The sequence below is a fragment of the Leuresthes tenuis genome, unplaced genomic scaffold, assembly GCF_036924035.1.
Source record: "Leuresthes tenuis unplaced genomic scaffold, fLeuTen1.0.hap1 SCAF_23, whole genome shotgun sequence".
NCBI classification, from domain to species: domain Eukaryota; kingdom Metazoa; phylum Chordata; class Actinopteri; order Atheriniformes; family Atherinopsidae; genus Leuresthes; species Leuresthes tenuis.
In genome coordinates this window covers 14,731,475-14,758,767 of record NW_027325377.1, presented here as the reverse complement: position 1 = coordinate 14,758,767, position 27,293 = coordinate 14,731,475, and the positions used below count along the sequence as shown (strand labels likewise).

At 42.1% G+C, this 27,293-nt stretch overlaps 3 protein-coding genes across 5 annotated transcripts; 2 read left to right on the top strand and 1 right to left on the bottom strand.

Moving 5' to 3' along the window:
* The first annotated feature begins 627 nt into the window (after nucleotides 1-627).
* Nucleotides 628-11,461, top strand: itih2 (inter-alpha-trypsin inhibitor heavy chain 2). Of its 2 annotated transcripts, none has more exons than XM_072377438.1 (21): nucleotides 628-855; nucleotides 1,342-1,374; nucleotides 1,549-1,587; nucleotides 2,423-2,595; nucleotides 2,675-2,779; nucleotides 2,861-3,023; nucleotides 3,102-3,209; nucleotides 4,282-4,410; nucleotides 4,514-4,630; nucleotides 4,778-4,946; nucleotides 5,024-5,149; nucleotides 5,263-5,444; nucleotides 6,262-6,447; nucleotides 7,687-7,826; nucleotides 8,020-8,192; nucleotides 8,351-8,506; nucleotides 8,611-8,724; nucleotides 10,089-10,287; nucleotides 10,371-10,543; nucleotides 10,941-11,052; nucleotides 11,142-11,461. In XM_072377438.1, exons 1-21 carry the CDS (start codon nucleotides 760-762, stop codon nucleotides 11,287-11,289), a joined length of 2,841 nt encoding a protein of 946 aa, XP_072233539.1. In that variant the 5' UTR covers nucleotides 628-759; the 3' UTR covers nucleotides 11,290-11,461. The 2 variants fall into 2 exon arrangements, with proteins under 2 accessions (XP_072233539.1, XP_072233540.1); XM_072377439.1 differs by having other exon boundaries at nucleotides 629-855; nucleotides 8,357-8,506.
* Nucleotides 11,213-15,315, bottom strand: kin (Kin17 DNA and RNA binding protein). The gene is made up of 12 exons (XM_072377440.1): nucleotides 15,048-15,315; nucleotides 14,869-14,963; nucleotides 14,711-14,754; nucleotides 14,513-14,635; nucleotides 13,141-13,325; nucleotides 13,001-13,049; nucleotides 12,859-12,910; nucleotides 12,641-12,779; nucleotides 12,429-12,557; nucleotides 12,245-12,344; nucleotides 12,058-12,158; nucleotides 11,213-11,750 (listed from the first exon to the last, which is right to left on the bottom strand). The coding sequence occupies exons 1-12, from the start codon at nucleotides 15,159-15,161 to the stop codon at nucleotides 11,691-11,693; spliced, it is 1,191 nt and encodes a 396-aa protein (XP_072233541.1). The 5' UTR covers nucleotides 15,162-15,315; the 3' UTR covers nucleotides 11,213-11,690.
* Nucleotides 15,316-15,918: 603 nt separating this feature from the next.
* Nucleotides 15,919-20,044, top strand: atp5f1c (ATP synthase F1 subunit gamma). Of its 2 annotated transcripts, XM_072377477.1 has the most exons (9): nucleotides 15,919-16,016; nucleotides 16,576-16,610; nucleotides 17,175-17,306; nucleotides 17,400-17,607; nucleotides 17,809-17,952; nucleotides 18,049-18,113; nucleotides 18,198-18,353; nucleotides 19,316-19,412; nucleotides 19,853-20,044. In XM_072377477.1, the coding sequence occupies exons 1-9, from the start codon at nucleotides 15,976-15,978 to the stop codon at nucleotides 19,854-19,856; spliced, it is 882 nt and encodes a 293-aa protein (XP_072233578.1). In that variant the 5' UTR covers nucleotides 15,919-15,975; the 3' UTR covers nucleotides 19,857-20,044. The 2 variants fall into 2 exon arrangements, with proteins under 2 accessions (XP_072233578.1, XP_072233579.1); XM_072377478.1 differs by lacking the exon at nucleotides 19,853-20,044 and having other exon boundaries at nucleotides 19,316-19,416.
* The last annotated feature ends 7,249 nt before the right edge of the window (nucleotides 20,045-27,293 follow it).

Sequence of the window (27,293 nt, the reverse complement as noted above, 5' to 3'; positions counted from 1 at the left end):
TACTATCCAATTAACTTTATTAAATCATAATTCCAGTTCATTCACTGAATTACATTCCAAATTAGGAGGACACGTCATCTTGAAACTAACCGGATAATTATTATCTGTCGGCAAAGTCGCACCTTCCGCTTTAACTGATATTTGAACCTCTACAGGACACAACCTAATGACTGAATTACTTCCCTAAAAGTCGTGCATCGTCAAAATCAGGTTAATACAAATTCACTTTTTGGTATCATAACGAGAGAGCTCAGCTTTGGTGCCACCTTGTGGACAAAGTGCAGCATTACAGCATCTGTTCATAAAAATGCAGATTTGTGTCAGGCCTCATCAGGCCCTTATTGTTTTTGTAAAGATACAGAACCAGGGAGGACATTTCGTGAAGCTGCAACTTTTCAAATCGGACAGATACCAGTGGGATGTTTGGCCTCTCGTTCGCCACAATGTTTAGCTCTACATCCCATCTGTAGCACTGAGTGAACCCTCTGTTGGATCCTCAATGACTCTAATCTGTTCTATTTATCCTGCCCACGATGCAGGTCAAGTTTCAAAGTTTCCTCCTCCTTTCGGGGTTACATGAAACATAACAAATATTGACTGGGGCCTCGAGTCGATCAGTTCAGTGGATTTTAACCTTCGGTTTTCAGCTCAGCTGTGCTTCCACAGGTCTCCCTGCTGATAGACAATCTCACTGTCAGTTCTTTTTTTTTCTAATGTGTGTGTGAGAACATGAGTGTGTGAATCCACAGGCCTGGAAACATGAGGCGTCTACTGTTGTTGCTTCAGGGGCTCTTGATCCTCCATCAGGGCCTCTGCTTTGAGTTTGTGATAGACGGAGAATGGGAGGACGAGGTGGTGAGTTTGAGTTTTTAAAAAAAATTGTTTTTTTAAAAAGGTCAAATCTAAAGAAAAAGCAAATTTATGTGAATAGTGTAAAGTTAGAATAAGATCAGTTCTCCTTTATGGCTTGCAAGAGAGCCAATACATTGATTAATGTCCAGATGTTTATTGATTTGGGATCTTATAGTGTCATTAGTTCTTTTGAAGACTTCATAACTTCATGTTTTTGTATTTTGGGGTTTTATTGACTATCGTGGAAACTGAAATGAGCTAAAATTGAGAGAAATTCAGAGAGAAATGCTGTTTTGTAAATTGTGCATAATGAAAAACTCTGACTTGTCTAAAAAATTTATGAAAGTTTAAGTTTAAGTTTATGAAACTTTATGAATAAAGATGATCTTCAACATCTTTTTGTGGTTTTTAGCGCTTAAGTTTATCCATGAAGTGCAAATCCCATCAAAAGTCATGGAAGGTTCATAATAAATTTCTTTCTTCCATCAGTCACACGTACGGGACCATCGAGAGAGGCACAAGGTGAGTCTGAGGTTTATTTCATGTGTCTGATCGTCAACAAATAGCACCGCTGTCATCCTGATTGCAGTTTGAAATCATCTCTCATCATATTTTTTCATACATAAGCTCCATTCAGAAGGTTTATGAGAACAGTTTGAGGCTGATGACTTTGGCGTGTCTGTGCGTGTTTTCTAGAGAGCGATTCTGACCAGCGAAGAGCAGGAAGACTTTGAGGTACGACCGTCCGCTTGTTGTTGAAGCCCTCTTCACTGTGACAGAGTTGAACTTATCTCATAATCAATACACTGCTGTTTGAAGAGATGCTCGTGACTGACCGGTTATTGACTTGACTGACAGCAGATCCTGCTTTGCTTCCCTTTTTTTCTTCATCTCTCTCTAATTTGGAAATCAGCTTGCTGTGTTGAGGTTTTCGCTTTTTTCTGCCCGTATGTAAAACAAAGGCCATTATTTCAGTTGTGCTTTTTTTTTTTTTTTTTTTTTTTTTTTTTTTTACTGAGTAAGCGGTGGATTCTGCGGAAAACTTCAACTGAACATAGTTCGTGTACATGTTGAGTCATGACTCAGGAAATCAGGTCCAAATGACTCTAAAGGCTGTGAACAAGCTAAACCTAACTCATTAACCATGACTAAAATTGTATGTACACACCTCATTTCCAGAAAACCTGTCACTGACCAGCTTAATATCTGGTCAGTGTTTCGAAAATCTAAACAAATTTGCAAATTTGATGCAGCAAGTGACTCAAAAACGTCGGGATAGAGTCATTGAGTACCTTCACGCAAATGAAGCATCCATGTTATGGACCCTGAAGGTATATAAACTCCTTTCATACCCAATCCTGACACTCTTGCGTGTCAAGAGTTCATCTTCTGATTGTAGGATCTTCTAGAACTTTTCTGTCCCTTTTTTGCCTGAGTGTATTGCTGCATCAAATTCCAGATTTTATTTATATTTCCCAAATACAACAAAGTCGGCCAGTGAAGACACTGCATGCAGATTCTCAGCCTCTTAAAATCACTTCTCTTGCATCATCCTTCCTTGTCTGCACAGGCCATCCGCGGGGATGACATCACCGTCAAGAGCTACAAGGTGGAGAGCCGCATCACCTCGAGGTTTGCTCACACAACTGTCCGGAGCTCGGTGGTTAACTCAGGATCCAAAGCTCAAAGCATCGCCTTCAACGTTCAGGTCCCCAAACGGGCTTTCATTTCCAACTTCACCATGTGAGCCAAGATTCATACAGTCACAACTTTCTGGTAAGCGGAGTCGATATAATTCTAATTTCCTCTTTTTCTGCGGCAGGAATGTGAACGGCATCACATTTGTGGGCTCAGTGAAGGAGAAGACGGTAGCCAGGAACCTGTATGCCCAGGCCAGAGCCAAAAACAAGGCAGCGGGCATCGTCAGGTGCTGGATCAGCCTCAAGGATTGATCTCCTTTACACAGCTTAACAAATATATACAAATGAAATTTGTTTCTGCCTCACAGGACTAATTCACAGGACTTGGAGACCTTTAAAACAGAGGTCCACGTTCCTCCTGGGAGTAACATTGAGTTTGAGCTCCACTACCAGGAGATGATGCTGAGGAGACTGGGCTCCTATGAGCATACGCTGTTCCTGCAGCCTGGAAGGCTGGTGCCACAGTTCCAGGTGACAATATCATGGTTGATACTTGCTGAGGTGCCTGCTTGTCCTCTAGCAATGCCCCTAATCCGCAGTCTTTTTTAGGTGGATGTGTACATCTTTGAGCCAAAGGGAATTTCCATGGTGGAAACACCAAACACACTTGGAGAGCAGTTTGCTGAGCTGATTCAAGTAACAACTACCAAAGACAAGGTAACACTGACAGATGCGGTAATTCCAGCAAGGCAGCAGAATGAATCAAATCTGTGGTAGAGAACATGTCATACAGTTTTTGATTATATGGCTAATTCAAAAACATGCACACTGTGGGCCAATCAAAGCCAAAGCAGGGCAGGCTTGCTTTCTTTCCAACAGCAACCCCAAAAATTAGCTTCTGAAGGTCATCTTGAGGCATTTTCTGTTTGTGTCTGCCCCACTTCCACCTTTTTTCCTTTTCAACCCTTCTTTTGTGCTGTCGGACATGTGCTTTGGGGTTCTTGCTTGGCTGAAGGAAACCAAGACGATAGCCTCAAACTTGGTCTTCTCACACCAGCTTACTCATTTAGCTCTAAAATGCCTTTGGAATCTTCTGATCTCATTATTCGGTGTCTTTACCATCAGGACCAGCAAAGCGGGCCCACAGCATGATCGTAACACAGCCATGTTTTACAATTGGAGCAGTTTTTTCTTCTTCATGTGCTTTATTTTGTTGCCTAAAACAAAAGTGAGGCACCACATTCTCAAAGAGCTCCACTTTCAACATTTTTCTGTTCACAGAACATTACTTCAGAAGGTGCAGTGTATAGTGCAGGTGGAAACCACCGCTCCAGATTACTCCAATTCAGCCTGAAGCTCTTAAAATGTTGGGTGCTGTTCTGACCTCAAACAGCACCAACCTTCACAAACGTCTCTCTTTTAGTTTATCCTCAAAGAAGCTACATTTCAAACAAGGATTTGGAACGATTCACAAGAAAAATAAATGGACACAATCTGGCTTATTTTATGCCATGGGTGTGTCAACATGGTTTATATTCGTGTAGGAACTGATTTTTTGCATCTGTAACTATAAGAAAGTATTTTTCGGGTTGCTGTTCACAAACATTTTTGTCTTTAATCTTTTGATATTGTCACAACACATAGACTAGTGTTGATATTCTAAGCTGTTTCTAATAGATAATACTTTGAGGAGGTTTAAAAGAAGTGTTATCTTTATTCAAAGACTAATTTTATAATCTTGATTTATTGCATTTTATGCTGAAGTTTTTTCCTTTTTCCTTACCCTCAGTCTCATATAGTTTTCAAGCCAAGCTTACAGCAGCAGAAAAAGTGTGACAACTGCACAGGCAGCGCTATAGATGGCGTCTTTACTGTCAAATATGATGTGACCAGAGACAGCAATGCTGGAGAACTGCAGGTATCACACACACATTCATTCAGTATCCCGTCAAAATCTTTTTGAATATCAATGGAAATTCTTCCGATGCGACTGCTACATAAGCTTCCAATGTTTTCCCCAGGTCTCCGACGGTCACTTTGTTCACTTCTTCGCGCCTTCCAAACTCTCCCCTCTTCCTAAAAACATTGTGTTCGTCATTGATGTCAGCGGGTCCATGTGGGGGGTCAAGATGAAGCAAGTGAGTGACAGCTGTTTACATTTGAATGGAGTTTGTCCTCGTCGATAATCCTCATTCTCCTGACTTCTAACTTATCCACCTTTTCTAAAACACTGCCACCGTGCGGTCATTTTCCAGAATGCACTTAATTACATTCTTCTCTTACAGACAGTGGAGGCCATGAAGGCTATAGTGGATGACCTGACCATTGATGATCACTTCAGCATCATCGACTTCAATCACAACGTGCGCTGCTGGAGTGAGGAGCTGGTCCCCGCCAGTTCTATTCAGATTGCAGATGCAAAGAAATACATCCAGAGCATCAAACCCAGTGGCGGTATGACAGAGTATTCCCCCATAAGCAAATAGAGCTGTCATTATAAACTGAGTGACAACAATTTTACTGACATCCAGGCACCAACATCAACGAAGCACTGATGAGAGCGGTACAGATGTTGGTGAGGGCGGCCAATCAGGGGCTCATCGACCCTCGCTCCGTTTCCATGATCATTCTGGTGTCTGATGGAGACCCCACTGTTGGTAAGACTGATTCAGGTCCACTGGAGAGGCAGACACATTTTGGTCCCCAGTCTTTAATGTCAATAAATATGTTCAAATGAATTCAGCTGATCCATCACCAACTCTCTCTGCAGGAGAGATCAAGCTCAGCACCATCCAGAAGAACGTGAAGCGAGTGATGAGAGAAGAGTTTTCTCTCTTCTCGCTGGGCATCGGCTTTGACGTGGACTATGACTTCCTGGAGCGTATCGCAATGGAGAACAGAGGCATGGCTCAGAGGATCTATGCCAACCACGACGCTGCAGAGCAGCTGCGGGTACAACAACTGCAGGGAAAACCTTCCAGTCTGACATCTTTCAGCTTCTTCTCTCATTCCCTTTCAATCAAAAAGTCTGAAATATCCCCTTATGAAGGAACTGTTTCATATGCAATGATTTATAGCCATGGCATTTTCTGTATTTGAATTTTGAATTTAAAGTTTGGTTTGACTTGGTGGGGTGGTCATTGGCAGTCAAAGCTTATTTACTATTTTAAACAATTTACCTTATCAAAATAGAGAAATCGGTCTTGTAGCTTAAGCCGAATTCCTCCAAATCCATCAGTTCAAATTTTGTGTCAATTCGCCCGAAGTTTTCCCCATCTCAAAGTTTTGCTCCTTTTTTTTTCTGGTAAAAATACAAATATAAGAGCCACGAGAAGCATTTATCACCTTACAGCTGTTTTTATTGAGGGCAGGTGAGATCAGTGAAAATCCACAGCGAAGTGATTCTTTGCAAGCTTAAAAAAACTGCTACTTCATAAGAAACTACTGAAGATATCTACTCAGTTTAGAGTGGAATATGGAAATGTCCTAATATCAAGAAAAAGAAACAGAGATGAATAGCAAAATATCACAAAATAGATTCTATAAAACATGGTGTAAAAATTCTCTTGACTGAATATATTGAGAGTTGCTGGTTTATACTTTTCTTTGTCCGCCATAAAGACTCATCTTTCACTAGAAGAACCAAGAGCAAAACTAATAATATGAGGTGGGAACTCCTGGAGGCGATGATATAAAATGAATTAAGGTGTCATAAATTCTGACCCGTCTCTCAGTACAACCTCAACTTTCTTTCTTTCTTTCTTTGCAGGCATTTTACAGTCAGGTTTCCTCTCCCCTGTTGACGAGGGTCACTGTCCAGTTCCCGGAGGCCTCGGTCACAGATGTCACCCAAAACCGCTTTGATAAGTACTTTGAAGGCTCAGAGCTGGTGGTGGCCGGAAGAGTGCTGCCGTCAGTGAGCGACACGCTGACCAGCTTCACCACTGCATCGGCTGTGAGTCTAACACACACAGTCTAACACACACAGTCAACACACACAGTCTAACACACACACTCCAACAAGTTGCGAGCACTTTCTCTGTGAGACCCATTCGCTATTTTAATCCCCAACTGTCTCTTACACAGGGGTTATTTTCCCGTGTGTCAGTCAGGGTTATTAATGTTAGTTTAACCTCTTAAAGTATCCAATAATTGTTCAAATTGAAATGTAATTTTCATTTTAAATGCTTACAAACCACATGGCCTGATTCTCCAGATGTCATTTCCCTGCCCTTGCCCCTTTTTTTGTATCAGTGTTTAAAAAGCTTAAAACCTGTGTGTAGAAATTTTAAACATCATCGAACAGTGAGGCAGGCCTGCCTTGATCATTTGGTGAATGCTTGTAAAAAATTACAGATAAAAAGGCAACGCAGAGTCCGAGTTGGTTCATATGGCTCTAACATGTCAGAGATGTACCTTGGCGCTAGACCTTGAAGAGACTAGTACACGAGCAGAGCTTTTTTAAAATCTATTTAAGGCTATTTTATTCTCTGAGTGACAGGAAGCCAGTGCAGAGTCCTGAGCACTGGACTAATATGGTCGTATTTCCTGGTTCTAGTCAGGACTCGAGCATTCTGGATGTACTGCAGCTGTCTTACAGCCCGTTTAGAGCCGTTACAGTAGTTTAACCTGCTGGAGACAAACACATGAATTAGTCTTTATAAGTCTGGTTTAGACACTGTTCCTATGATTCTGGCAATGTTTTTTAGATGGTAAAAAGCTGCTGATGTTATTAATTTAATGTGGCTGTTAAAGTTCAGGTCCAATATTATCCCTAGATTTCTAATTTGATTATTAGGTTTTAGAGAGAGAGTCTTAAGGTGACTGATAACACTTTCTCTTTGTTTCTGTGGGCCACAGACAATTATTTCAGTTTTGTCTAAGTTTAGCTGGAGAATATTGTTTTGCATCCACACACTGATCTGTTCAGTGCAGTTACACAATGTATCTACAAGCCCATGTAAAAAGTATTTACAGAAATTTCTGTCTGTCCGCATTTTTGCCGAACAGTTCCACCAGAACTGCTTTTTCTCATTTTTTGCCCCCACTATACCGACCAGTGCAGTCCCAGTTGCTCTTAATGTCAACTTCACGATGAAATGAACCCAATCCAAACACGTCAACGCACACTAGATTTTTCCTCTTTCAACCAAGGCCAGAGCGAAAGAAAGTGACAGAAAATTTCGTCCTGCAGGCCCGTCTGGACATCACCTTGGAGACAGAGACGGACATGACAGAGCTGGACGCTGAGCTGGCCAAACAGCAGCACTCGTTTACTGGCTTTGCCAAACAGATGTGGGCTTACCTTACAATCAAACAGCTGATCAGCGAAAGGTGAGACGCAGGAGAGCATGGGTGATAAATCCATTATGTTTATTACATTATACATGGCCTGTACACTTGTATCTGGCATAGCAATGTGGTAACAGTCCTTTTTTAAATTTGATCATTTCCTGATGATTAAATTTGAGTCAGTTCGTGGTGTTGTCAGTGTTTGACAGCCGTAGTGTGGCACCCTTCCTCGTAGATCTCTGGCTCCAACGGCTGCCAAAAAGAGGAAGATCACGCAGCGGATTATGACTCTGTCTTTGGAGCATCAGTTTGTCACTCCGCTCACTGCTCTACTAGTGGAGAGCGATGACGCCACGGAGAGGCTGCTGGCTGATTCCCCGAAGGATCCCAAACAAGGATGCTGCTCAGGTGCCTGACCAAAAGCAGCACGATTATGTTACATTTTACAAAATGGGCACTGTACGGTAAAGGAAAGAATGCTCAACATGAAATACTACTTATAAAACTAAAAAAGGAGACTTTTGAAAAGAAAATACATGGCATGTTTTATACTTGCTAACATGTAGGAATAGGAATGAGTGGAGGAGCGTCATTTACTGGCCCTTCACCATCAACGATTGTCTACGAGCCTCCTCCATGGGTCCACGTAACTACTCCGTCCCCCCCACGCTCCATCTTGAAGGGCCCATTGGAGTTTTCTGTGTCTGATAAGGTTCATTTAGGTAAACCACACATACACTTTCATAGCATCACGGGCACTCTTCTAGGTGCGATGCTGTGTGCAAATGGTGCTCAATATGTAACCAACTCGGTGTTTCTCATTCAGTTGACAACGACCCTCACTTCATCATCCGCCTGCCTGGGAGCAACGTGGACGTCTGCTTCAACATCGACTCCAAACCTGGTCACATTCTCAACTTGATGTCAGATAACGGAACAGGTGCCACACCTACTAGAAATAGTTAAAAAAAAGTCTCTTACCGCGTCTTCTGGTGTGTTTCGCCCAGCTTTTTCTTCAGTGCTGCACATTTTAAGTTTCACATCTTAAATCAGTGTCTGCAAACCTAAAGTCAAATCAGTTTAGGTTATGAATGCTACTTTTATTTTTCAGTGTTTTTAAGAAGATGGTTAAATATCTTCACGGAGAAGATCATTGGCCCAGGCCCAACTGGCCCTTTGACCTTACTGTTTTACCTTTATAGAAATAAGGTTCACTTTTCTTTTAGGATTAAGGAAAAGTGGTCATCCAGCCTTTCATCTGAGGTGCTAGGGGACAATTGGGTTGGCTTGATGACCATTTGTTGGTTGCCCAAAGAAAAATGCCGCCTTATTCCTGCAAAAACCAAGAGCTGGGGCTTAGAGGAGGAACTAGGGCCGGGCCGGTATGCACATGCATTACAGGCCTGTTGCTTAGAAAGGGTGGGACACTGTGAAATGTAGATACAACCAGCATGAAGTGGTTTTCAAATCCCTTAAATTAGGTTTAAATGACAGAGAACAAACACCAAATCTGGGAAACTAGTGTTCTTTTCTTAAATATGTACTCATTTTGAATTTCATGCCAGCTATCTGTTTCAAAAGAGTTGGAACAAGAGCATTTCTTCTTCTGCTGTGCTGCGTCACCTCTTCTTTTAACAACACTTTTGGGTTTTTCATTTAATATGACTCCAAACATTTTCGTGGTGACAGGTCTAAACTGCAGACAAGTCCATTTATTGGCAAGAAGTATTTAATTACTGTTACTGTATTTAGTTACTGGGCTCTGTGTAGCCATCATGCACGCTGCGTCCTCCATTCTAAAGAAGAATGGGGCCATTCAGCTTGTTGGTGGCGCTCAGTTAAAAAGCCTGCATCTCTGATGATGTTAGTGCCTGTGGATCTGGCTACTTGCCATCAATGCTGTAAGGTATATACAGGTTTTAAAGCAACACATGCTCCAGTCCAGACAAGGGAAGACGTTGCATCCTTCAGCAAGACATTGCTAAACCTCATGCTGCATCTATTACAACAGCACAGGCTTCATAGTAGAAGAGTCCTGGTACAGGACTGACCTGCTTGCAAACCAGACCAACTTTCACCACCTGAAAACATTTTGAGCATCACAAAATGCAAAATACAACAAAGAAGATACGGGACTGTTGAGTTCCCACACATTTACTGTTGTTAAAAGAAGGGGAGATGCTCCACAGTGGTAAACATGACCGTAACTAATATCTAACAAGTGTAGTTTGATGCTGATTCAACTTTAAAATATAGCATGACGTAATCTTTCTTCTTCTTTAACCCTCTGCCCTGTCCCGAAAGGTGTTGTTGTGAACGGTCAGTTAATCGGCTCCAAACAGGTGCACAAGAGCAAACTCAGGACCTACTTTGGCATCATCTCAGTCTACTATCAGCCAGATGGAGTCAGTGTGACAGTCGGCACTGACTACATCAGGGTGACTGATGGCAGAAACAACCACTCCTTCACCTGGGGGGCCACAGCTGAAATCACACAGGATGGGTAACCTAAGCACCGTTCGTCACACTGTCCGCTTTGCTGCCTTTGCAACACTTTGGCATGACATCGCTGTGTTTCTGTTTTAGGGTGAGGATTTCAATTCGGAAGAACTCTGTTGCCACCATCACAATAAATGATAATATCCAGGTGATGGTGCTGCTTCACCGCGTCTGGAAGAAACATCCCTTCAATGTTGACTTCTTGGGGGTTTACATTCCCACTGAAAACTATTATTCGCCATTGGTACACGGACTTATAGGTAAGCCTGCAAAATACAGCGACAACACAAACTTCACAGTAGTACTCTACAAAATACTCTAAAAATGCCGAGCTCATCAGTTAAGACAGTAGATGTTCAAGCTATAATATGTGATCAGCGTAGGGAAAAATCATAAACAATTAGCACAATTATAACTATCAGATGAGATTAATACTCATATTAGAAAATGAGAAGCATCCTCTGTTGGGGAGAGTAACTCCCCCTCATGTGAAAGAGTTAAGAAAGCATGTTTTCTAGCCATAGGGTTGGAAAAGCTTCTGAATCAGATCTGAAAATCTGTACAAATCAGATAAATCCAGTATATTAATGTAGTCCCAGATTGTGTTATTTCAGCCATCGTCTAAGCGTAATTCAACAAATAAATGTGATCCGACAGGCCAGTTTAACAGAGAGCCTGAGGTGAGCGTGTACGACATCCACGAAGGAGCCGATCCCCTGAAGAAGGAGGCCACCATGGAGGTGAAGGGCAATAAGCTGCTCGTCACGAGGTACTTCATCACGCACATAAAGAGCAAACTGAAAAACCTTTAAAAGTTTTGGTCAGAATCCTCAATTCTCGTGTTTGTATGTGCGTCAGAGGCTGGCAGAAGGACTACAGACAGGACAAGAAGCGGGGCTCCAACGTCTACTGCTGGTTCATTCATAACAGCGGGAAGGGCTTCATCGACGGCCATTACACCAACTACATTGTGCCAGACCTGACCAGCTTCCCCCAGATGCTCTAAGCAGCCTCATCCACATTCAACTACCTGTGCTGCTATTCAGCAATGTAACGAGGAAAATAACAAGTAGTAAAAGTAGATGAAAGCAGAAGATGACAACGTGTAACTTTGTGTGTAACTGATGTCACAACAAAAAAAAAAAAAAACAACTGCATTTTCCACAAAAGAGATTTATTTGGACAAACTTTACATTTGCAATGTTAGGATCAACCTGAATATTGTCAAAAAAGACTAAATAAAAAAAAAAAAAGAAAAAAAGACATTGCTCTAAGTTTCCCTGATTTCTCAAGCAGGTGAGTTGTGGGATGCATATATGTACAGGTGAACATCTGGAAATTAACTCTGACACAGTAGAGTCCCTCAGCCCTAAGACTGCCTGAGGCTTAGACAGAATGGTTGCTCGGTTAAGCCAGTTTCGAGAAGTCCTCGTAGGCGACGTCCACTCTCTTCCCTTTGTGATGACCCTGCGGACGAAAAAAGAAAAATCAACTTAAAGCACGGCTGCAACAAAGCCTCAGAGATGAAGCTATGCGTACTTTATACCCCGATTCATTCAGAGTTACACAGAACCAAGGCTGAAGCTGCTTGGCCAACAATAACATTAATACAAGCAGATGTAGCTCAGATTGTTAGTTATTTTTAAGCCTGCCCCCTGGTGGCAGCAATCCACAGCCAACGCAGAACCACGCTCCGACAGTGACGCATGAAGTAAGAGATTTTTCGACAGGCGTCACTGGGTTAAGGCGATGAAAGAACAGCGGAAATACTTACAGAGTCGAGTGCGAGCGTGGCGCTGAAGTTTTTCTCATCAATCCCCTCCAGCACGGCCTCGGCGTCTCTGTAGGGACCGTTCAGGATCAAAACCCGTTTGCCTGCAGGAGGTTTCACAACAAGATTGACGCCAACTATATCCAAACGACCTTCAGAAAGTTCCTTTGGGTTCCAAAAGGCGGCGTACCTGGTGCAGGTATGACGGTTTCCAAGTGATTCTGGTCCAGTTTCAGTTTGTCTCCGGAGTCGATCATTTTCACCACCGCCGCATATCTGTCTCGCGTCTCCTACAGCCAGAAGTGATCCACAGTTATTAACAACAAAGATCTTCTTCCTATATTATCAATTAAAACCAATTACAACAGCGTTACCATGATAACAGCCTTCTTCTTGTGGTACTTCTCTCCCAGCCTCTTGGTGACAACTTTGACTACAATGTTGGGCTGCAGCCAGTAGTCAGTTCTGACAGACTGCTGCTTCTTCTTCTTCTTCTCCTCCATCTGAACAAAAAGCCATCACAGGACGGATCAGAACGCTTGCCAGCAACCGCAGTCGACCAAACACAAATACACGCAATCGCAACCTCAATGATCTCCTCCAGAGCCGACTTCTTCTTCTTCTCGCGTCTGGAGTCTGAACCGGAGGACGCATCTTTCCTTTTCACCGAGGATGATGACGATGTTGCTGCTGCTGCTTTCAGAGCGCTGGCACCCAGGAGAGAACTAAAGGGAGACACAAAGGCCCAGTTAGACACCGAAGGCCTCAGTTACACTTATTCAACCCGCACAGAGACACCTGTACCTTGATTTAGAGGGGCCAGCTACACAGGAAGAGGCACCCAGGTTGAAAGCAACTGTAAGAGAAAACGAAAAAACACATAAAGGCGAGTGCAAAGAAAGCTGTCTCGCAAAAGCTTTCGTCACACAAGAAAAACAAGACTGACCTTTTTCCTCCTCACTCTCACGCTTGAGCTCTGTGTAAACTGGATTGTCCTACAGAAAAGAAAAAGAAAAAAGCACAAGGTTTCATTGCAAAATTTCAGATTTATTTTGGCCAAACCAACAAAAGGACGCTGGTGCTCACTTCCGTCTCCTTGGTGTCCCGGCCTCTTCGGACCTGCTCCTCGATGAACTTGGCGCTCCTCTCCTCGTCGTCCAGGTCTTGCTTCTTCTTCCTCGCCTGCTCCTCCTGGCGGCGGATTGTCTCCGGGTCGCGGTCAATGTACTGGATGTACCAGCCTTTTGGGGTCTCGTCGACTTTGCACAAACCTGGTAGTCATATTTAACAAGTTGGGAACAAATTCAGAGATATCAAGACTTCTCCCCGTGAAGATGGCAGGGAGGAGTGAATGCAAGCCCCTCCGGGCCATCTGTGAGCAGTCTGTTCTCAGACACCATAGAATGTCCCCTAACATATCCGCCACACAGGCTAAAAATACAGCATTCTCCATCATAAGCTCAATCATTTAAAAACCTTTAGAGTTCCTATTTCTATTAGCTCAACCGACTTTTAAGCAAATCTGTGTCAGGGTGAAAAGACTGTGGATCGTGTGCAGTATGTGTTTGTTTGTAATAACATATCAAGTGATGGTAAGAGACGGAGTTTTTCTTTTCAAATTTTGAAAACAAAAAAAGACAAGAGAAGCAGTAAAGCAGACACCTCCACCAAGTGTATGGGTAAGTCATCTCCCTGTTGCATGCCGCTCTCTCCCATACTGGGGTGTTGAGTAAAAAGACAATAAACAGACTCTTATGAGTTGCAAATCATTCCACACTGGCGTATAACTGAGAACAGAACAAAGGCGACCTGTGAAACAACAGAAACCGTATTCCCTTTTTGAAACATGCCGGTAACCTCACAAAATGCCCCTGAAACCCACCAGCAGTAAACACCTAATAATGAAAATGAACCAGAAACGCCACCTTTTCTGAACCAAAGCTCTTTTAACAACACCAAGGCGAAGTGGAAATTGAAACACGAAGTCACAGACGCTGCCTCTTTTAACGCCGCAGAGGGACGGGATCATCCAGCTTATTCAGCACACAGTTAGAGAGCCACCATTTGTGATGGTTACAGATGTGAATGCACATCTGTAAAGGCACCGTTAACGCTGAACAGTATATGCTGGTACTGGATGCAACAAATGAGAAAAAAACCGCAGCTGAAATTGAGCAAAAACTGGAAAATGTTTCCATTTTCTAAATAAATAAAAAAAACTACAGCAGCAATGTCTCATTTTGACATGTGAAAGTTATGCTGGAGCCATTTTTGTAGTCCTTTGAACGGCTTCTGCAAGACTGAGGCAGTCTTTGTCAATCTTTGACTTAATGGTAAGATCTTTAGAGACAACTTAACCTGCAACCTGTGCAACTCTGAGCTACAGAGTCCGTATACGATGGACATCTTGATGAGGATCCCAACCAACCTTAAACAGAGTGCATTCCCACAGTCTTACCCTCTCTGCCCAGCCACTTGGTGAAGTCAGTGAGAGTCTCCCACTGCGTGGAGTTCATGTGGACGTGCTCTCGGTGACTGATGTACTCGTTGTAGACGATGTTGTTGTGCACGCGCTTGGTCCCTGTGGATCAGAAAATAATAATAAAAAGACTTTCCCAGAGCTGTTTCAGGACATCCAATTGAACACCCTTCTCACCAAAACGTCGTCTGATCAGCTCCAAAAAGTCGCTTTTAAACTCGCTGTAATAAAAAAAAAGAAAAAAGAAGCGTTCTTGTAATTAAAGTACCACTCACGCGTGTTTGTTTCTCTAATATATCATGAAACGGCTACACACAACATCGTCGTAAACTCACTCTGAGAAGTAGTCCATGAACTTTGTTGGGTTTTCTGAGGCCAGCAGCAGCTGCCTCTGGTGGGACTCGGACATGCAGTGACACTTGAAGCCATTCTGTCAACAAAAGAAACAAAAACGGTACGCAAACATGTATTTAAACACCATCAACCTCTAACAGTCCTCAATAAGACATCTTACCTCGTCTCGGCATTGTTTTTGACACATCTGGCAATACCACCTCAATTTCTGTAGACCTTTGGATTTTATGCGGTTGCTAATCGCTTTAGGGGAGAGAAAATCCGCCTTCCCCATTGCGACCAGTTACGGCAAACAAACAAAACGCGGTAAAACACTAAAATTAAGACAACAGTTGCTGATTTTCTTTCCAAAATTCGTGGTTAATACACGAACATGAGACCACTACCAACGTAAAACCGTTTCCGCCTGCCTGTCGTCATAATCTCGTGAATAAGCTTTACAACTCGCGATAGCATGTGCTGCATTTACGACCTACTCGTTAGCTCCGGATTTCTTACCAAATATCTTATTTTGACACATCTGACCTTTTGACAGGAAGCGTTTTAGGTCAATGTTTTGCTTATGTGAATTTTAAGACCAGCACGAGCCAAGCTCTGTTGAAAACTTTAATGGAATGACGCCTAAATAAAACAAACAAAAAAAGGGATTTTACTATTAAACGTAAAGGCAGACATTGTCTATTCCTCAACTAATCTTTTTGTAAATATTTTAAATCCTACAATGTGACATATAAAATGCAAGGAGATTGTTCACATCCGCTTGCCAATGTGGAAAAGTCACTTGATTGCAGGATGTTTTCCACTGAGTCACACGAGAAAATGCAATAAACGTGGATGAAGGAGCTTTAAAACACACTGTCAACCACGGTAAGTGTCAACAAGTGACTTATGGTTTCAAAGTTGTGATTGTATACATTTCTGAAAAAAACTCAAATTTAGGAAACAGGTGTGTGCCTGATTTACTCACCTCTTTCTTGTACGGTTAATTTTAACAAATATTCTATCAGTCCCTGAATGCAGCGTCCATCCATTTTGACTTTACTTTGCGCCTGCGCAGTCCTGCTTGTCTGACCTTCATAGCAGTAACCATGTTCGCCAGGACCAGCGCGTTGGTGTTCTCCCCACAATGGTAAAGCCATAATATTCCGAAATACCTCTCTAACTGTTTGCATTTTTTGTCTTTTGTGTATGACTGTCACAAAGGCACGTGTTCTAAATAAATGTGTAGCTTTTACTTGCGGTAACGCACGCAGTTCTTGAATGCAAGGACGTGCTAACGTACAGGCCGCAGCTAATGAATGACAGCGGTGAGCTTAGTTGAGAAGGCACAACTTCAGCCGGCTAAGTGCTAATGCTTGACATTGTCAGAGAGGATGGAGACAAAACTGCAAAACCTTATCAACGGCTTTTTCTGAACATATTATCTTTTGCACTACTAAACACTTATTACTCAGCCGGGGTCAGCAAACTGTCGGAAGCTTTTTATGTGCACTGATGTTAGCTTCTTGGCTAAAGGGTGTTAGCGTACTTCTAACGTTAGCACGAAGCTAAATCTCTGTTATAAAAGCTTAATATTCTACTTTGTTGCGAGCACAGCAGCTAGAGGCTGGTGTCATCTATAAGACCGTTACTTCTGTTGCACGTTGAAAATGGCAGCAGTTGCTCACATGCAGTGTTTCTGTTCACAGTGGGCAGGTCAGGAACATGGCTACCTTGAAGGACAGTAAGTACTGTTGAATGCTGTTTGCTTACTTGAAATGGAAAAAAAAACCCTAATGATATAGAACCGATTATCATCTCACTCTTATATAACTGTAGACAAAAATACTCTTGTGGGAAATGTCATTCAGCTCATTAGGTTTGCAAATGCAGGAATTCACGTGCTGGCTGTCATGACTGGAGATACAAAACAATTTTAATGCATTTCTGATGGAGTTGTTGTGCCTTTGAAACATCTTCTTTTAGTTTACATGTAACATCTCGGCTCGACCTTGCATTAAGACTTTTGAGTAATCTGTGACTGAGCACGTCTTCATTACACATGCTAATTTGAGTCAAAATGTTTGGATGCATCATCATTTGCAGATATTAAATTCAATGGAATATTGCAAATTTTTGCTCTAAAAATCAGACATTGACATAATTTTTCAAGGTGTTTCATTTGAAATAAATTCCACTAAAATGATGTCATTGTTATTTTGGTCTTGGGACTTTCGCACTGAAGGCTGCAGATGTTTGCGAAGCGTCGGGGTAGGAACTGCGATGTGAATATTCTCTTTCTCTCTAGTCACCATTCGGCTGAAGTCCATCAAGAACATCCAGAAGATTACAAAATCCATGAAGATGGTGGCCGCTGCCAAGTATGCTCGCGCTGAGAGGCAGCTGAAGCCTGCCCGTGTCTATGGCACCGGTGCTCTGGGTATGCTCTTATTGAGTTGGATTTTACTTGTTTTATTCTATTAAATGTGTGCGACACTTGCCTAAAATTTCCTCCTTTCCTTCCTCGCCTCAGCCCTGTACGAGAAGGCCGAAATCAAGGCGCCTGAGGACAAGGCCGCCAAGCATTTGATTGTCGGCGTGTCCTCTGATCGTGGACTCTGTGGTGCCATCCACTCCGGTGTAGCCAAGGCCATCAAGAGTGAGATCGCCAACCTGACTGGCGCTGGCAAGGAGGTGATGGTGATAAATGTGGGAGACAAACTGAGAGGCATCCTGCATAGGTATGAAAAGACATGGCGCCCCATATTGCGCCTCCTTATAGCACTGATGGGAGGACATGAGTGGTTAGTGTTTGGGTTTTATTGTTACAGCTGCTGTCAAGCGTTGTTGTAGAAGCATCTGTCTAAATTATGGGGAGACATTGGAGTGAAAATGAACACATTGAGTCGTTTACTGCAACAATGTCCTTTTGAACTCATCAGAACTCATGGAAGCCACATCATGTTGAACTGCAAAGAAATCGGCCGCAAGCCGCCCAGCTTCAGTGACGCCTCCATCATCGCCACCGAGCTGCTCAACTCTGGATACGAGTTTGACCAGGGTTCTGTCATCTTTAATAGATTCAGGTATGATGCTTGAACTTGTGAGGGTTTTGCTTGGATTAGTGCTTTGTGATAAAAGCTTGTATGCTTTAAATCAAAGTTATTTTTGTCATCATGCAGGTCTGTTATCTCGTACAAGACGGACAAGAAGCCATTGTTTTCCACAGACACCGTTGCCAACTCAGGTAATACCCGTTGTTTTACTCAGACATGAAGTGTTGAAGTTCACCGCCAGAGCTGCTGTTCAAAAGCTTCTTCTTCTGCAACAGAAAACATGGGTGTCTATGATGACATTGATGCTGATGTGCTGAGGAACTACCAGGAGTTTGCTATAGTCAACATCATCTACCTGGCCCTCAGGGAGTCCTCCACCGCCGAGCAGAGCGCCAGGATGACTGCTATGGACAGCGCCAGCAAGAATGCCTGTAAGATTCTGGCTTTCCTGGCTAACACACAGGATGTGTTTGTAGAAGTGATGAAGCTACCTGTGGACAGGATGTACAGATATGTAGGGTCCATGTAATGCTTATTGGATTGCATTCAGTGGCAATCGGGAATTCTGACGTGGGTTTAGGCCTCTCAACTCCCAACTTCCAGCATTTTACTCAATCCCCCTCCAAAAAAATGCACCGTCCACCATAAACATTTAGAGCATTTTTAGCTATTTTTTCTCGGGTTAATTGTTAACCAAAGTTACCCATGAGGCCGCTGCTTTTCCCTGCATTATGTGGGACTCCAGCTGCTTTGCATCAGCTGTGAAAACAAATCTAATGTGGCTTACATGAACTTGGCACCGGAGACGGTCTAAAACAGGATTTAGCATATACTTTCAGACGAGAATAAAGTGGGTTGATGTTAATCTTTACTTCCTTTACTGAACTTTCTTGTGGTCAAGCTGATCTGACTGAGGGGTGTAAAGTAACTTTGGCACTCCAGCTTGGTGTTTCCCAAGTTCCTGAAGGTTTGGAGTGTCTTTAGAAGAGTGTGTTAAGTGTCTGTCGTAATTTTTAGAGAATTAAAAGGTATTTGCAGCCTTTTGCTGTTCAGGCCGCCTTTTTTGAGTCAAAGACCGTAAAATTAATGGATGCGCTCCGGTCTTACTTGATTCTCTTTGTTGTTGCTTTTATTGTGTAGTTTTACAATTGCAATATTTTTTTAAATATCATTTTGCTTCTTGGAGGTGAAACTTTACTAACATTTGATGTGGTGACAACCTGCCTCAGTTAGAGAGTAAGCTGCACACAGGTGGAGAATTGATTTAGTTTTTGTCTTTTGGAGCTCATCTCGAACTTTATTTGGGTGCTTTATTACCCCGTTGTTGTTGTTCCCCGTCCCTGCGGCCAGGATTTGCATTTGACATAAACACATTTCTCTCTGCTCTCCTCAGCCGAGATGATTGACAAGCTGACCCTCACCTTCAACCGTACCAGACAGGCAGTCATCACCAAGGAGCTCATTGAGATCATCTCTGGAGCCGCCGCTCTGTAAGTTTTCTATCCTGTCGTCAATCTTGCCCAATCTGGCTCTCTTTCTGACCTTTTGAGACCAGTTTTTTACCATTTTTTTTCCTCCCTCATGATTAATTATTGGCTTTGACTGTAAGAGTTTTTTTTTTTTTTTAACACTGTCGCATTCTTTCATGACTAATTCTTTGCTCTGACCTAATCTACCCCCCCACCCATCCTCTGCTGAACTCAGGAACTGAGGCTTGTCTTAACAGAACAGAGGAGGTAACACGGTGGAATAGACTTTGTTTGGATCCCTCCTGGGCTAGTTTTAGCTGTAGGAATATATAACAGACTAGATGCCCTTTATTACTCAGTAGTTTGAACTCATTAGTCATTAGTTTTAACAGGGTCTGAAAGACAAAACTGATCTTTTTCTTCCCTCATTTCTGTCATGCTTGTGTTTTCTTTCTTTGCAGATAAATGACCAACGTCATCGTTTCCATTGCTGATAGCTCTTCAAAGTACTTCGGACACACCGTTGTCGAGTCTAATGAACATTTGTGCTTCTATTTGTAAAATATATGGAGAAAATAAACCTCTTACACAGAACTGTCACCTGTTCATCAGTCCCTGTATCTATTTTCCTCACAATAAATTCTGATGACTGACATGAATGTCGATTCTTCACTTTTATGAATAAGAGGCAGATGTTGGTTATTTGTAGCGCTGTTTTAATGTCCTAATAGAAATATGGCTGCTTTACAGCAACGAGGGTCTCAAGCTGTTAAACCATTTTGTGCTTTCTCAAATAAAAGAAAAAGGACACTTAATGTCTGGCAAGATTTGATAATGTGGCATCTAGTAAAGTTTTTAAGGATGCGTACACTCACTTTAGTCAAAGCACTGTGACACAGGCTGAAAATGGGTCAAAAACTTGACAATATGCATTTAAATGGGACAATTTGCATGTCACCATAACCTGTTTGCATTATAATGGGTTTTGGAGTGCAAAAAGCAGAAATTACTAGTGTAAGTGGCTGTTAACCTGATGACGGCGACTAGTTATCTGACAGCCGTGTCGGTTTTAAATACTTCAGTATAGTGTGTAATTGAAGGATGGGCATATCGCTGTGATCTAATCCCAACTGTGAGGACTGTTCCTTTGTGTTTCACTAATGCAAGTAAGACGTCTCTCGTGCCTGAAGTGGAGGCTTCCTGAAAGGACCCGCCCTGCCATGGAAGCATATACTGTTGGTAACTTTGAGAAGTTCAGTTGGAAATTATGAACAAACACAACTTACAGGTCCTGCTTCCTCTGCTGTGCTTCAGCTCTTCCAGTCTGGGCTGTAGTAACCATGGAAACTGAAGAAGAGGCAGTGACTTTAACAATGGTTGGAGTCCTGGTTCTGACTTACTGTTTCTACTAAGGGATAGATTCTTGCAAACTGTGAGAAGCATTAAGAGGATCAGAGGACTGTTGTTTTACCTTTTATTCAGATTATCTCTAGAATTTAGCCGTTGTTTTTTTTATACAACAAAAAAACATCTTGGTAAGTTGCATTTTTAGGGAAAATGATTTCTCTTCTAAAAGTTTCTTGGGTCAGTAGTAAAGCATCAGTCAAGATTTTACGACATAGGTTTCCTCAGTTGAGCAAATAGAAAACAACATGGTTACTGCTTCCCTGTCCAGGTTGTACCCTGCCTCTCGCCCAATGACAGCTGGAACAGGCTCCAGCTCCCTCTCAACCCTGAGTTGGATTTAGCATGTACATTTACAGAATATATTCTGTTTTTGATTTCAAATCTGTCTTGTTCATCTACCCACTGAAGGCAGAAAAGTAACTCCTCACAATGTTCCATCTGTCTTCAGCCATGATTGATATTCAGTAGAGTTTTTCTCAGAATGTTCCCAATGTGATGCTGCGTTGCTACAGACACTGCAGGGCACTGATCTGTCAGTGGAAGAAAGAAAGATAAATAGTCTTGAATTCTACCTCTGCAATCCAGACTTGCACTAGAAAAGTCATTTTCAGAGTTTATTATTTTAAACTGAAGTTTCAAGTTTACGTCACACAGAATTAATTTCAGGACAATATAAAAAAATCTTTCTTCTGACATATTCCAACTGTAGGTGTAAAAATTAGCTAAAAAGTCTAAGTCATTTTCAAACATACATTTTCCCATTCAACCTTTCAGTGTGTAGCTGAACAGCTCAGGCTGAGAATGTGGAAACTATGATCACAAGTCTTTTAAAGTTCAACAAAGATACTCGGAAAGAGCTCAGGCTGATGAGATGCTTCCGAGGGTTGGACTGATTATGGTTTGAATTCCCTCAGATGGTCTGTGAACTTCCAGGTTTCATTCTTTTAAGGAATCATCATTTCTTTCAGGGATAGAGACTAACAATCAAAGTAAGGTTTGTGTAGAAGTGTTAAAGCAATGGGCAGATAGCTCAGACAGAACACACTGTGTTAGTGGCAGTGGAAGAACAGCTCTGGCTGTTAGATGTCAGCTTGGGAAGGCAAAGGGACTGAGTTTGAGCTTTTTCCAGGTTCCTCTCAATTTTTCTCACTCTTCAAATTTAGAAACCAACAACTCAGAGACTTTATTTGGATACAGAGCATCAGACAGAACAGTCCCAACCCAACACCAAGCAGCTCAACAAACCAGAGAGTTGATGAGCGAAGCTGCTTCACAGGAAACATGTTGGAAGACTAAAAGATAGTGGCTGTGGTCATCAGCCTCAGGTAAAAAGTGACAAAAAAGCAGCACAAATCAGCAGAGTCGTAGCTCAAAGGCTCAATAAACTGCTTTGGGACTTGGAGCTCATGTGTTCAAATCCTGTGAGCGCTGTTTAAATGTCTTTGGCTTTTAGAGGCCAAAGTAAAGAGTGAAAAGCTTTAAGTTGCAAAGTTTGAGTCTCTGGTTTAATGGCTCAAACTGTTGCTGAGCAGCTTTTAGTTTGTGAAGATGAGGGATTAAAGCTCTTAAAAAAATAAACTCTGCAGTTCAGCATCTGAAAAGAAGAATGTAACCAGCTCAGAAAGGAGGCTGAAGCTGTGATTTGGTGGTTCAGGCAGATACAGAACAGCTTCTGGAAGCAGAGGGAGGGGGTTCAACTCCTGTAGATGCTGATGGCTTTTATAAAAGGAAAGCCAGGTTGTTCAGCTAAGAGTAGTTTGGGGTTTTTGAAGCCAAAATTAAAAAGAGAAACTTTAGGATTCAACCTTTCAGTGTGTAGCTGAACAGCTCAGGCTGTTGGGTGAAGTCTTTTGAGCCTCTGAGAATGTGGAAACTATGATCACAGGACCTTTAAAGTTCAACAAAGACACTCAGAAAGAGTAGCTCAGGATGATGGGGTGCTGCCTGGGGTTGGACTGATTGTGAGTTCAATGTCTGGGTGCTGTTAGGTGAATCATTTCAAATTTGGAATCTCCAGGACAGAATGAATTTTACAGTCCGACACCTAGATTGAAGACTTAAAAGCGCTCCCAGAACATCTCTAAACACCGAGAGGACTCGGTGGTGTGATGGTGTTGTCGGTAGACCATGAGCTGCTTGTAGAGATAGACCCTGGTTCAAGTCCAGTCTGATATCAGCACCCATAAAGCAGAGAGCAAGAGAATAGAATAAGAAGAGCAAGTAATAGCAGAGGAAGAGAGTAGAGCAGATTAGACAATAGAATAAGAAGAGCAGGTAATAGAAGAGAGCAGCAGAAGGGAGTAGAGCCGATTAGAGAATAGAAAATAAGTGAAGAAAATAATAGAATAAGATGATAGAGCAGAAGGAGACTAAGGGTAAGGAGAATAGAAGGGGGCCCCCCTGAGAAACTGCGAGGTTAAAGAAGGGTGTTATGCTTCAGACAACCTACTTTTATATTTATTACAAAATGAATGATGATTTTCTTCTTTCTTACCCTCTTGGCTGTCTTCTTCTGCAGCTTTTTATGCAGCTCTACTCTATCCTGTCCATTTTCTTCTTTATTACCCTTTTCTACTCTGTCTATGACTTGTTCTACCCTATTATTTTCTTTGCTAATTCTACTCTCTTCTATCTTACTCTTGTCTGCTCTACTCTAGCCTGTCCCTATTATCTTCTTTGCCTACTCCATTCTCTTCTATGCTGCTCTACTCTATCCTGTCCATTTTCCATGCTTTGCCTATTCTATTCTTTACTTGTTCTATCCTTGCCTATTCTGCTCTACTCTATCCTGTTCTATCCTGACTGTATTCTGCTGCTAATCACCTATTCTGCTTTTCCCTTCTTCTATACTATTCTATTCTCTGCTCTGCTCCACTCCTTGGTCATCTGCATGCTGTCATCAGGGCTTGAACCAGGGTCTTCTCCACAGGCAGCTCAGGTCTTTGTCACCTCCATCACTGTCTGCGACGTCTCCACTTCACTGAGTCCTCTCGGTGTTTGAAGACGTTCTGGGAGCGCTTTTAAGTCTTCATTCTAGGTGTGAGACTGTAAAATTCATTCAGTCTGAGATTCCAAATTTAAAATCATTCACCTAACAGATCCCACACCCAGTAGCTTTGCAGCTATGGGCTTCGATCCCCAACTCTTCCAAACACCAACTGACTGTTTTATCAGTCTGAGCTATCTACCCACTGCTTCACCTCTTTCAAACAAACCTTATATAAAAAAAGCTGTTCGGCTATACACTGAAAGGTTGAATCCTAAAGTTTCTCTTTTTATTTTGGCTTCAAAGAAAACCAATATACTCTGAGCTGAAAAACCTGGCTTTCCTTTTATAAACACCATCAGCATCCACAGGAGTTGAACCCCCTCCCTCTGCTTTCAGAAGCTGTTCTGTAGCTGCCTGAACCACCAAATCACAGTTTCAGCCTCCTTTCTGAGCTGGTTACATTCTTCTGTTCGGATGCTGAATGCTTTAATCCCTCATTTTCACAAACTAAAAGCTGCTCAGTAACAGTTTGAGCCATTAAATCAGAGACTCAAACTTTGCAACTTAAAGCTTTTCACTCTTTGCTTTGACCTCTGAAAGCTGAAGACATTTAAACTCTTGTAGCAGTACTCACAGCGTTTGAACATATGAGCGCTGAGTCCCAAAGCAGTTTATTGAGCCTTCAAGCTACGACTCTGCTTGTTTGTGCTGCTTTTTTGGCATTTTTTACCTGAGACTGATGATCACAGACTCCATATTTCAGTTTTCCAACATGTTTCCTGTGCAGCAGCTTCGCTCATCAACTCTCTTTGGTTTGTTCAGCTGCTTGGTGTTGGGTTGAGACTGTTCTGTCTGATGCTCTGCATCCAAATAATGGGCCTAATGCTAGAACCGTTCGTACGAACAGATTTGTTCTTAAGTCGTGCGTACAAGTTATTTAAGAGACTTTGCGCAGTCAACAATGTTTTCGTATTTTAGGTTTTCTTTCAGGTACGAATAAAATTTACGAGTGATCCAGACCTGTTGTAGAAGTTTTGTAGTACTTCGCTGTTATTCGAATGAAGTTTCAAATCAAGATGAATGGATTGACTCCTCTATAGCAGGCATGCTGCGTTTTGCACAATATTGCCATGAGTGAGGGTCTCCCACTTCCTGAACCAGTCCAGGTAGACCAGAAGGTGTGGTGCCAGAAGACCCCCATGGACCGCCCCATCAAAGTGCGCCATCATGATGAGACAACAAGTGCCATCATGATGAGACAACAAGTGCCATCATGATGAGGCAACAAGTGATTGCACGACTTTAGTTGCAGTCATCGAACGCCTGCCCATGGCAAGACTTTTTTAAAAATTTTTTAAGCCATCTTCATATGAAACCATTTCTTCTTTATTTCAGTGATAGAGTAGAGTAGACATTATGAGCTACAAGTGACACGGAATTAACAGCACTCGTAATTACTGTCTTCGCTTTACCAGTTCCTGCAATTCCTCTGCTAAAAATGACAGATCTGTTGGATCTCTGAAAGCAGAACTTCAATCTCAGAGCCCATAAAGTTGTTCTTTTTTGCGCCTTGATGCCATTCTCATGACTCAACACTTCCTGGCACAGGAGAGAGGAAGCAGAGCCTTATATGGTATTACTTTGGGCGTGGACTATGCAAATTTACTATCCTTGTGCACATGCACTTAAATACTTAATAGGTGGCATTCATCAACATTTATGCAGGTTGTTTGCACACTTTTTCCAAAGTTAAGAGCGTTTGTTGAATCTGACGTGGCGTGTTTGTACGAGACCTTCTTATGAAAAAAGTGAGTGAAATTTAGAATAAAAACACGAAGATGTTCCTGGAACGGGCTTGAACTCAGTCCTTCTGCCTTCCTTAACTGATATTTAACAGCCAGAGCTGGTCTTCCTGACAGTAATTTTGTCTTGAAGCTTTTCACTCTTTACTTTGGTCTCTAAAAGCCAAAGACATTTAAACTCTTGTAGCAGTACTCACAGGATTTGAACACATGAGCTCAAAAGCCCAAAGCAGTTTATTGAGCCGCTGAGCTACAACTGTTTATTTGTGCTGCTTTTTTGGCCCTTTTTACTTGAGGCTGATGACCACAGACACCATATTTTCAGTCTTCCAACATGTTTCCTGTGAAGCAGCTTCGCTCATCAACTCTCTTTGGTTTGTTCAGCTGCTTGGTGTTGGGTTGAGACTGTTCTGTTTGATGCTCTGTTTCCAAATAAAGTCTCTGAGTTGTTGGTTTGAAAATTTGAAGAGTGAGAAAAATTGACCCTGAAAATGGCTTGAACTGAGTCCCTCTGCCTTCCCAAGCTGATATCTAACAGCCAGAGCTGTTCTTCCTGACTGTAGTATGGTCTTTTTTGAAGTTTTTGGCCTTCAAAAATTAAACCTGGTAAAGACTTGAACTAAGTCCCTGAAACTTCCCAAACTGATCTCCAACAGCTTGTGCTATATGACCACACAGCTGAGATGCTTCTTGAGCACACTTCAGCCTTTAGAAAATCCCTTTCAGACTTAGAGCCTTCTGCTAACAGCCTGAGCTGTTGAAGCATCTTTCTTAGAGCATTTCACTCTTTCTTAGAGCATTTAACTCTTTCTTTCATTCTTGGTGGCTTTGACAAAATTACAGGTGGGCTCTCAGTCATAACAACTCTGGCTCTCTTTTCCTAAAATATCTGCACCTTGTGAAGATTTGAACACATAAACGCTGCAACACCAAGCTTCTTTCTCACATCCTGAACTATCTGGTATGAGAGGAATTCATTCTTTACTTTGAGAGTTAAGCATGAAAATGTTTCAGTCAGGAGCTTTGACACCAAATCTTCAAATAGCTGACAGCTCCAACAACCTGAGCAAACACTCTTTCTTAAAAACCTGTGTCTGTGTCTGCCGTTGAACTTCAGTTAAATGATATTTGTTGCAAACATCAGAGAACAATACAGAAACAACTGTGAGTTTAATACGAGTTCAACATTTGTGAAGTTAATATAAGCAGAGGCAGGTCTGCAGACCAAATAAACCAAAACTAACGGGAACTGATTCATATGAAACATCAGCAGCTCCTTTTGAGATGGACCAAACAGAAGGACCAAACGGTCAGATCCGAGAAGGACAGTTCACCTTTTCCGAAGACATTTTTTTAATCTGACAGTTCAGTTCATGGACAACATCTAAGCAGTATTTATTTACATTTCAGTCACTCGGAAGTAAAATAAGTCTCTGCTCTGTTATCAGATCAAATAGCTTTATATGAGTCTGTTAATAGCGTTTTGTTTTGAAAGGTACCAAACAAAGTGCTAGTCATTTATAATATATAGAGCTTTATCTTTTCTGTTGAAGCCATTTGTGGCCACTAGAGGGCAGGTACGTCCTTCTCATAGTATAAAGACTGAATCTGTGGACTGCAGCTGGTTGCCTTCATCATATTAACAAAATGACTTTGAAACAGATTTAATCCATTTCAGACAATGGGGACAACAACGTCAGTAAA

What these genes read in the sequence shown, in the direction of transcription:
- itih2 (XM_072377438.1), top strand. Translation starts at nt 760, where the DNA reads ATGAGGCGTCTACTGTTGTTGCTTCAGGGGCTCTTGATCCTCCATCAG. An exon ending in TGATGGAGACCCCACTGTTG is followed by an intron (nt 5,150 to 5,262) that starts GTAAGACTGATT and finishes CTCTCTCTGCAG; the next exon opens with GAGAGATCAAGCTCAGCACC. An exon ending in GCTTCACCACTGCATCGGCT is followed by an intron (nt 6,448 to 7,686) that starts GTGAGTCTAACA and finishes TTCGTCCTGCAG; the next exon opens with GCCCGTCTGGACATCACCTT.
- kin (XM_072377440.1), bottom strand. Translation starts at nt 15,161, where the DNA reads ATGGGGAAGGCGGATTTTCTCTCCCCTAAAGCGATTAGCAACCGCATA. An exon ending in TTCATGGACTACTTCTCAGA is followed by an intron (nt 14,755 to 14,868) that starts GTGAGTTTACGA and finishes TTTTTATTACAG; the next exon opens with CGAGTTTAAAAGCGACTTTT. An exon ending in CCACGCTCGCACTCGACTCT is followed by an intron (nt 11,751 to 12,057) that starts GTAAGTATTTCC and finishes TTTCGTCCGCAG; the next exon opens with GGTCATCACAAAGGGAAGAG.
- atp5f1c (XM_072377477.1), top strand. Translation starts at nt 15,976, where the DNA reads ATGTTCGCCAGGACCAGCGCGTTGGTGTTCTCCCCACAATG. An exon ending in GTCATCTTTAATAGATTCAG is followed by an intron (nt 17,953 to 18,048) that starts GTATGATGCTTG and finishes GTCATCATGCAG; the next exon opens with GTCTGTTATCTCGTACAAGA. An exon ending in CAGCGCCAGCAAGAATGCCT is followed by an intron (nt 18,354 to 19,315) that starts GTAAGATTCTGG and finishes TGCTCTCCTCAG; the next exon opens with CCGAGATGATTGACAAGCTG.